Below are 10,392 nucleotides of genomic sequence, written 5' to 3'. Positions count from 1 at the left end.
AAAATCATTTCAAACCATAAAATTAAATTTAAAAAAAAATGAATTTTTAAAAAAAAAATTAAAATTTCTTTTTCACAGTCAAATACTTTTCAACCAAGCTCTAAGTTGGTTTACATAATTTCACACCGAGAATAATGAGTTGAAGTATCATTATTGCATCACTCGTGGCAACTTTGTGAAAACCGGTAAATGATGTTGAAACTTGAAAGCTCTTCGGTTCTATACTATTCACTGTTCAGATTCTTATGCATTATCTATTAGAATCTCTATATATTATACATTATATAACATGCCATATTAAAAGACTGGAATTTTATTAGTCAGTATTAGTATCATTGACCACTTCATTACCAAAAAGAGCTAAATAGTTCATGAGTTAATATGATCCAAAATAGAAACAAATGATTCAAACACACTGCAGTAGTAGTAAGGGAAAAAAAAAACATGATTTATATATCACAAACAAAGAAGCTCCAAAATGGTGTTCCCAGTCTTGAGAGCTCTTATACAATTAGATAACATATTAAGCAAAACACCAAATCAAGAATTCTTAAGAGAATACTGAAGGAAGAAAGTTATACATGAGACCAAGCAAATATAACTATCCAATCTGAAACTCTTAGCCCTTCCATGCATGTCTCTCTTGATAAACTGTACAAAATTATAACAACAAAGCAGAACAAACTCAAAGCCACATATAGATTATGTGCCAAGTAACCACTTTTAAAGCTTCAATGTTAATTCAGGTGTAGAGTTATCTATCTCAACTGGTGGATTCACCTCAGTAAAACTCAAATTCGAACTCCCGGCCAGCATGAATGCCTGATTGCTATCGCCTCCTTCGCTAGTAACCTGCCGGAAACTACCAGGCCAGAGCAGTTCTGACTCATCATCCTCCAAGAATATAGGAAGGCCGACATAACCTTGGTCGAATCTTGCATTTGTTTTTATCTCAGGAGGCCTAATTGATGGTGCAAATGCTTGGTGATGAACTGAAGAGTGTGCCTTAATCCCCAAGGATCTGAAAGAACCATGAAGAGGCAGAGATGCTAAACTAGCATACCTCTCAGAGAATAGCCCCATTCGCATGGCGCGCTTTGCCAGCGTTCGCTCCCTCTTGTGTGCGTTCTGGTGGCCTCCAAGAGCCTGCGAGCTGAAAAATTTGCGCTGGCAGTAATTGCAAGAGAAGACTCTTGGTACAGTGCCAGTTTGGAAAGTTGGTTCATTGCTGCTTTCACTAGTGCTAGAGAATGAGAGTCCTATTGAATCCCCTGCTTTTTCCCCTGTTTCATTGTTGCCAAAGCTGAGAGTTAAATCAAGCGAGAGAGCATCGAACTCCATTGGATTCGCGAGTTTGTAAGAGTTGGTTAAGGTGTCCGTTGAAGGGCCTGCAGAGGTTTCTTGAAGAGAGGATATGTTGGAAGCAACCTGGCTGCTAACCTCAGATTCATATTCTGCTGCTGAGGCCTCCAATTCCAGATCAAATCTTGGTTTCATGGTTTAATTAACTCTGATAATGCTAACTTTCAGTCTATGTGAAACAATCTACCATCAGAATAGGGAGGGCCTATTTAAGAGCTGTTTTCTCCTGCAATGAAAAATTCATGAATTCTTGAATGAGTTTGACCTCAGAATAGTGAAAGACTATTATTGTTTTATCCACAATGGGTAAAGAAACACAGGCATGCTATTCCTACCATAGAATCACACTTCCATTGGAATAATAATGATGCCATGTCTTGTGATTCAAGTGCATGTGGGACTTTCTGATCAAAAAGCTTTTGTACTACTGCTACCACAGGTGCAGCAACTAAACAGTTACCGACATATTTCTTTAAAAATAAACAATTAATATTATCAACAAGTTTTTCTTATAGCTTCTCTTCAGTTCCTCCCAATTTGGCTTACCTAATACATATTAAATCCATTATTTAGATTGTGGGAGATCTGAAATCCAATACAATGGTCAAATATTTTCTTTAATTATCCTAAACAACATCTCTCTACCTACTGTGTTTGACCCAAAGACCCAACATTATTATTATTATTAATAATAAAACAATATTCCTGAACATGGACCACTCAAAGCCTTCTAACTTGCAAATGTATGATTGAAATTTAAGGTCAAATTAGTTATGTATTGACAATTATGATAGGAAAAGATTATTAGACTCTCTTAAGTAAAGAACACTGAATCCGCTTCACCATGTGCTTGTGATCTGGCCCACTCTTCTGTAAGTTTGTGAACGAAAAAAAAAAAAAGAAAAGAGAAAAATAAGGAACAAAGTAGCAAGAGGCATGAAGAAGAAGCTCTTAGTAGTAGAAAATGTTTTCCATAAGTACTAAAAATATAAGCAAACAAGATTTACTTACTATGATCTGAAATCATATTTGGACTCTGTATGCAGACTATTACAGTTATAGATATTTGCAAAAGCCAAAGGCTTTGGAAATTGAAAACCATAATTTAGTCTAACTTAATCATATAGAAAAAAGAAAAGAAGAGAGCCACGGAACCTAACTACAAGTCTGCAAGTGCAGGTTATGATTCAGAATCTATAAGAGTTAGAGTGAGTGAATGAGTGAGTGACCAGCATGTCATCACACAAAACAAAGAAAAAAAAACAGTAACAGAAACATGAAGGAGTGGCAATATCTGCATACGCCCAGTCAGATAATTGCATGCATATATAATTGTTTCATTTTCTTAACAAGAAGTCTTACTTGTAACGTGTGATACTTTAAAGACCAGAATCAAAATCTACAATGGTTGGTATGAAAGGCAGTGTTGTAAGATAGAAGAATTATATCAACCATTTTGTTCTATGCAGTGATTCCAAGAAAACTTGTTCAGAAACACCAAGAAAGAAAGAACCAGAAAAAAAGAAGACAAGAAGCAGTTAAAAATATACTATAGAGGTGACAGGATCACATACAAGTTGCAAGATCAAGCGATGAGAGTGGCTTGCTTGCTTGCTTGCTTCTGAGATCACCCTATAAAACACTGCTATGGAATTGGAGACATGAATCCCCAGTGTTGCTTTTTCTTGGTATGCTTGATTATTATGAGAAAGACAAAACACAAGCCTCTGGTGTTTTTTATGTTCCTGGTTACACTAAAATAGAGAGGGTATGTATAATAATAAGGTGAGAGAGAGCTGAGAGCTTTTTCTTCTTTCTTCAATTTTTTAATTCCTAATATGATAGAACAATATTTTAACTGAAATTATTGAAAATAAAGAAGAAGGAATAATAATAAAGGAAGAGTAAAAGAATGAGAGAAAGAGAAAAGACATAGAGATGGTGGGTATTGTATTGATGTTTAATTATGGTAAAGCAAAGGTAACAGGGAAGTGGAGAGTTCAGAGGAAAGGAAGGTGCTGCCACAAATTATAATCCAAAGAAAACAACACATTTCTCTAAATTTTACTACATAGATTTAGACCAAGAAAGGTATACAGAGACATGCAATTGTTTTTATATAAAATTAATAATTAAAAATTATTAAACAATTTAATATATTTAACTAAATTATTATTAATTTTATGTTATTAATTTTATATAAAAATAGTTTGATGGTTAACAGTGGCTAAGAGAAGGGGGTTGAATCTTAACTTCTTTTTTTTTTCTAAATGTTACTTATGCTTTTTCAAAGAAACTTAGGAGATATTTTTACTTTTGTCTCGTGACGAGATGAGAGAAATTTTCATTTTGTCTCCTGAGCAACAGAAGTAGAAGTGAAATAGAAAAGAAGAAGTAACACAGAGATGTATCTTGATTCAGCTATCTTGTGCGATGTAGCCTACATTCAGTCTCCATCACAACAGTGACGAACTTTCTGAGACAAATAAAAAATTTAGAGAAGACTAAATTAAAATTTATGCATAGTTTATCTAAAAAAAATTTAAATTTAAGAAAATCATTGTCCCTCCTTTTTAACATGAGGCTCTTTTGAAATAATAGTTTTTAATTATCAACTTTACATAAAAACAGAGAGGAATCAAGAGATGAGAAGACATACATCAAACTCAAAACTTTCAAATATTAAATTAATGGGTGTCTCATCTTATAAATTCCTCACTCTTCCTTGCTTTCTTTAATGTGAGACTAACTTCAGCACTCCTCACACTTGCAACACTAACAAAAACAATTACACACATAAATTTTCATCTTACAAAAGATACATTAAGATGTCTTAATCTTGAATTCTTAAAAAATAAATACATTAAAGGAGGATTCGATCAAATAGGGTGAGGGACTGCACATCCTTTCCAAAATTTTGGGGTTTCCTGAGAATTGAAACCTCAAGTGAGTTGATTGAATTGAGGACACAGTATGAGATAGAAGCAAAAACAAGCTAACAGTAGTGAAGCTATTATTCTTATTTTTCCCACCAAAGATTCTCAAAGTCTCTCTCTTTCCCACTTCAAAAGTGCGTTCAGATAACTCCATAGAGTCATAGACCATATAGTGCATGGGGTCAGCTTTCAGTAGTTTCATTTCATATATATTTGGTTCCATCCATCACGTCCACCATTATATTACACTATGCCACTTTCCTATGCTATGCTACTATAACATATAACATCATTCATTTCTTTAATTTCGGATCTCCTATTATTTTTTTAACAACCCCACTCCCCTAATAATAAATAATACACCACATGTCCTTCCTCTCTTAACAATAATAACATTTTTATATCATCAATTATTATCACACCTTTTTTCTTTAGCTTTATTTATTCCTTGCAATTTTCCTGCCCAGTTAATTATTCCCTTTGTCTTTCACATTTAACTGTAAAAGAGATAATCATAATAAAATTTCTCAAAGTAATTAAGCATGGTCTTGATTGAGTATAGTATATATAGTTACTTGTCATTGGCTCTAATCATTTTCATCAAATTTTGGCCACTGTTTTTCCGAATAAACCAATCTTACAATTGAACATGTGTGATTCTTTGTTCTTGGAAAAGGACATCAATCTTAGCCATTACATAATACTAAGATTATGTAGAAGGATTTGTGAGGCCAAATTGAAACACAACAAGGTTCACTAAAAGAGATTACCATACATGGCCTTCAATCTCCATCATTAAACTGACATTTTTGCTAATGGGATGGTCCATTATTCCACGCACGAAATTATAGCATCATCATAGCCATATAGGGTCCAATGTTTTTGCTCCCTTTTTTTCTTCTTCCTTTGATCTATAATTTCAGCCACGCCAGAGTTCTCATCCCATTTATTAGATCTGAAATAGATGGGTCTCACAAAATCCATCATGCTAAGCTATAAACATTCATGGCTCTTCACAAAAAAAAAAAAGTGACTTATATTAGACCTCTATGCAAAATGTGAACAGAATTTTTTGGAAGTCACATTTGTATATAAAATCCCTGCTTATAATTACATAGCCATTGGTATATTGTACGCATACCAACATGGATTCACATGATTGCAATCACAACGGTTCTCCTATACAATAATGCTCTCGCAAATAATCATATGACATGTTTATCTTTTCAATCATAAACACTTCCTTGTACAGGGTCAATAGAGGAATGTGCTAATAAAAAAATAAGATAAAATAGTGATGTGATTTGAGAATAAATTCAAAAGCTTTTAAATCTATCTGGTGGGTTATGGGTATTCATCATATTCAATTGTGATTCTTTTCAAATATAAAACAAATCCATTTAAAAAATAAATAAATAAAACCGCCCTCACACATTTTTAAAGTTACTAAACCTCAGGGACCAATTGGACTTTAGGCATGTGTTCTGAAATGTTATCAATTTTTTTTTTATATAAATACAAATTGATCATCTTAAGAACATTTATAAAATAGACACTCATTAATCTTTCTCAAAATTTATACTATTTTCTGCCAAAATAAAATTGGTAGAATGATATGACAGAATATTATTTAATCCCACCAATCTCTATAATTTTCATAAAAGAAATTAGCAAATAATTTTGCTTGTGTCTCTCTATTAAAATGCAAAATATCTTAAATTCTCGGATGTTAGCAGAGTTTCAAATTATTTAGTGTAATAATAAGATCAAATTTACATTATTGTCCCTGTACGGATGATCTCCTACAAACTAGAGAGTCTAAAACAAAAGCAAGTATTATTTCAACCTTTATGTTCCTATCAATATACGGATTAGGTGGAATAAATCTTCTTATAAATTAAGTTGGTTCTTAAGCCAGTTTTGTGATCAATTACTTAAGGTTCTCTCTTTGTAAGATTTTTTTTTTCTTGTTCGTTTACTGTATAATGTGTCAGGATTATGCTTCAATGTAATCTTGAAGGCACCAACTACGCAATTACAAAAGAATAATTTAGTTAGATTAGAAAGAAAAATGAAACCATATAAAAGCCAATAAATATTATAATATAGAAAGTACATGAAAGGGAAGCACTTATCTAATGGGGCTGACAAGGCAAGGTGTATAAAAAACTAGAGTTATCATACAAAAAGCACTTTATGTTAGAATATTTTTATGCACAAATTGGATCCTGCATCTGGCATTTTTGTTGAAACAGCCAAAGTTAAAATTATATTTTAATTTGGCTTTAGAAGCTTAAGCACATGTTCAAAGAGGATTAGTCTTATAAAGTTGGAGATGGTGGAGGAAGAATACTCACATAGGCTCCTCAAATCAATGCAAATTTTACAATTTCCATATAGTTTGTACCTGAAAGAACTCCTAGGCTAGAGGCAAATGCTTTACCTACTAACTAGCCCCATTAAGGCCTAAGCACATGTTCAAAGTAGATTAGTGACTCTAATAGTGTGTGATCAAGACAAATATTCTTATTTTTAATTCAAAAAAAATACTAACCCAATGTAGTGTCAACATATCATAGTATCCACGTGTGTTTGATCTTAGTCCAATCGAAATTAGTCACAAGAATAAACAATACAAAGGTACAGTACCTTATTATTATAAATTTTAGGATACAGTGCCAAAGCCAAAAGATTAGTGTTACAACTTACATGTTTCATGTTTCATGCCTATACTTTCTTTTTCCTTTTACTCTCGATCACAGAAATGGCACGTGACCAAGTGACACTCCAACTTTTGGTCATGGCAGTTAGAGACAAGTCCATGTCTCCGCAGCTTAGTGCAGTTCCCAACACACACTCCTTTCACCACCTTTGCCTCCATTACTGCCTCAAATTAGTCCATTTTTGAATTATTATTTACTTAAACAATACATATAATATATATTTAGAGAAGTAGACATAATTTGTATTTAAATATATTAGTATTTTAATTTAATTTCTTCAAAATAAAAAATGCATAGCAATATAGCATGTAATCAACAGCAATAAGCATTAATTAGTGCAGAAGATGATAATACATAATAATTCTCTAGTGATAATTACAGTTCTTAATGATATTGATATTTTTTAAGTAAGTTCGTAGTTCCACTTAGTTGGTGACCATTAATATATTCCTATGCTTCAATTACTTTACATTTTTTTTAATTTTACCACAAAGATGTAGTTAGTGCTGATTAGTAAGAGCCCACCAGAGGTTATAGGCTTAGTCATTCATTCATAGCCATGTCTTTTTCCAATATAAATTCAATCTTACTGTCAAACACATACATAAATATGTTCATTATTCCAATCATCAATTGGAGGGCTTTCCTAATACGCTTCTTTGAGTTCTGATTAAATTTGAATTTTGAACCTTAGGCCTTTAAATTAAACCAATATTGGTCAGACACCATTAAAACAATTGTTCAATTGGGATAAAAGATAAAACACTATTGGTGCTTAGAGCATTTATATGAACATCAATTGGATGATTGACTACTATGCTTTAATTTACTGGCATATGATATGGCCAAACATGATCAGTGCATAAACGGTTGAAATACTATACCTTAAAGATTCTTATTGGTACATAGAATCTATGCCTTAGATGGATACATAATAGGATACAAAAGAGGAACAATATTTTTAATTAGGGAAATACCATAAGTGGTGAAATCTCGAATCAAAGTATATATATAGTTGCTTGCTTCAATTTCTATTTATTGTGTTATGCATGACATCATATGATGCCATGTGTGTTGAGGAATTCTTCTTTGTTTACAATTCAAAGTCAAGTTGTATCTGTAAGCCACATCTTTTTTTTTCAATGTTGACATAGTTAAAGTCGATTATTCTATATGTTATAATGGGGGAGTATTTTTTCTATCTACCTTTGTCTATTCTCTATGGTGAAATCACAAAGCATGAATAATATTACTATATATTATTCTATATCATGCTTGTGTCTTTCTTTGCATGGTGTTTGGTTCTCTGCTGGAGCTCACTTCGTATTTGCAACAATGATTTGCACCCACACTATTGGAATTTGAAAAAGATACATCCTTAACATTATAGATTATGATAGGAAAAAAATTATAAAATTAAACTATTTTTACAAAAAGATTGTTTGAGACAAAAATTTTTGTCGGTTAAGAAGATTAGGATCTTCATAGATAGAAAAAAAATCAAATAATAAATTTTTTAGTTATTATTTTCATGTAAAAGAATTTAAAATTTTACTAATAATTAATTTTAACATTCATTATCCAAAACTTAAAAGAATTTAATGCGTATACTTTTATATTTAATTGAATTTTGATTATTGAATCTTGATTCTGTTACGGCCTGACCCAAACCCTCCATGGGTCGGCCCGACCCGGGCGTCACCCGACCCGGACGGTCACGGGTGAGGCGCCCCACAACCAACCCAGACACGCGTCCTAGACAGCTCACTCACAGCTGTAGGAGAACGTCCCGGAAAAGTGGGTCTGTCCTTGTAGGGTCCACCCCTGACACAGTATATAAGGGGAAGGATTTACCCTTCCCCCAAGGTACGTCACATATCACATCACCCCTTTTCGCTTGCACACTTACTGACAAGAGCGTTGGAGTGTCTTTGCAGGTAATACCCCTTTTCACATAGTGCTCAGGACCTCGCACACTCCTTGCCGGAAGTCCACGACCTGACGAGCCCCTACCATTTTCCAGGATTCCAACCCGAATCGTCCGATAACCGACCAACCAAACAGATGAGGAGATAGCTCTTTAATTTTAGAGAAAAAATTGATTTTAATTGTAATAAAAAAGTGATATGTGACATATTTTAGTTGTAAAATTAATAATAATAATAATAATAATAATAATAATAATAATAATAATAATCTATTATATATCTCTAATTTTACAACCAAAATGTGTCACATGTCACTTTCTTATTGCAATTGGAATCAAATCTTTCTCTCCAAAATTAAATAATTCTTGTCTTTTCCTTACTAATTTTACAATCAAAATGTGCCACATGTCACTCCATCATTGCAATTGAAATCAAATCTTTCCCTCCAAAATTAAAGAGATCTCCCCTCCTTCCTCTTTCTTTCTTATTTCTCTCATTCTTTCAATTACTCTATCTATTTTATATATCATTATCAATATCAATGATTAATTACTAATTTGACAATCAAAATGTGCAACATAACATTCTTTAATTGCATTAAAATTAAAATTGAAATATTAAAATTGAAATTGAAATATACCTATATTATATATCATATATTACTCTCTTATTAAAATTGAGATCTTTCATATAAAAATAATAACTAAAAATTTTATTATTTAATTTTTTATCTACAAATATCTTAGTCTTCTTAGCCAAAAACTTTTGTCAACCTACAATTTTTTTTGTAAAAGTAGTTTTATTTTATAAATCTTTTGTACCATGCATGATATACTCTCAGAACAAAATAAACCGTAAATTAAAAAAATTTATATTCTCATAATATTACTACGAATAAAAGTACTAGTAATAATATAATAGGAGATATGGAGAAATTTTGTGAGACTCAATATTGTGTAAATTGTAAAACATGGAAAGTGAATACAAATATTACGTTTGGATGAAATGATCCAAAAAATAATGTTATTCCCATTCAAGATTTTTTTTCCCCTATTTTTCTCTTTTATATTTGATTATTGTTATGATACTTAAAATGTGATGCTTAACTTATCAAAAAAATTAAGAATTAATATTTAATTTAAAAATATAAAAATAAATTATTTTAAATTTAAAATTTAATATAAAAAACAAATTAAACAAAATTTAGAGATCAATTCATAGCCATTATAAAATTGACCGTTATATTTTTGTCAGGCACTCTTATTTGGCGAATCAAAGTTTTGGGAAAGAGAGAGGGGCTGGACCAGTATATAACACAACTTCATTTTCGATGTTCTGGAAGTAATGATATAGTCTTAATTAAGTTTTCAAGTGAAGCCCAAAGATCATTGGGTTAAGCCCAAAGTGAGAACAACCAACTCAAACTGCCTCATATTCAAGACC

At 31.9% G+C, this 10,392-nt stretch overlaps 1 protein-coding gene across 2 annotated transcripts; it reads right to left on the bottom strand.

The window, feature by feature from the left end:
* On the bottom strand, positions 426-3,404 carry LOC107631427 (zinc finger protein 4). 2 transcript variants are annotated; one of them, XM_016334871.2, is made up of 3 exons: positions 2,937-3,404; positions 1,698-2,232; positions 426-1,588 (listed from the first exon to the last, which is right to left on the bottom strand). In XM_016334871.2, exon 3 carries the CDS (start codon positions 1,495-1,497, stop codon positions 724-726), a length of 774 nt encoding a protein of 257 aa, XP_016190357.1. In that variant the 5' UTR covers positions 1,498-1,588; positions 1,698-2,232; positions 2,937-3,404; the 3' UTR covers positions 426-723. The 2 variants fall into 2 exon arrangements, with proteins under 2 accessions (XP_016190357.1, XP_016190356.1); XM_016334870.2 differs by lacking the exon at positions 1,698-2,232 and having other exon boundaries at positions 2,937-3,402.

This window comes from Arachis ipaensis, chromosome B03 (assembly GCF_000816755.2).
Source record: "Arachis ipaensis cultivar K30076 chromosome B03, Araip1.1, whole genome shotgun sequence".
Taxonomy (NCBI): Eukaryota; Viridiplantae; Streptophyta; class Magnoliopsida; order Fabales; family Fabaceae; genus Arachis; species Arachis ipaensis.
The sequence above is the reverse complement of the archived record's forward strand: the minus strand, read 5'-3'. Positions and strand labels throughout refer to the sequence as shown.

What these genes read in the sequence shown, in the direction of transcription:
- LOC107631427 (XM_016334871.2), bottom strand. Translation starts at nt 1,497, where the DNA reads ATGAAACCAAGATTTGATCTGGAATTGGAGGCCTCAGCAGCAGAATAT.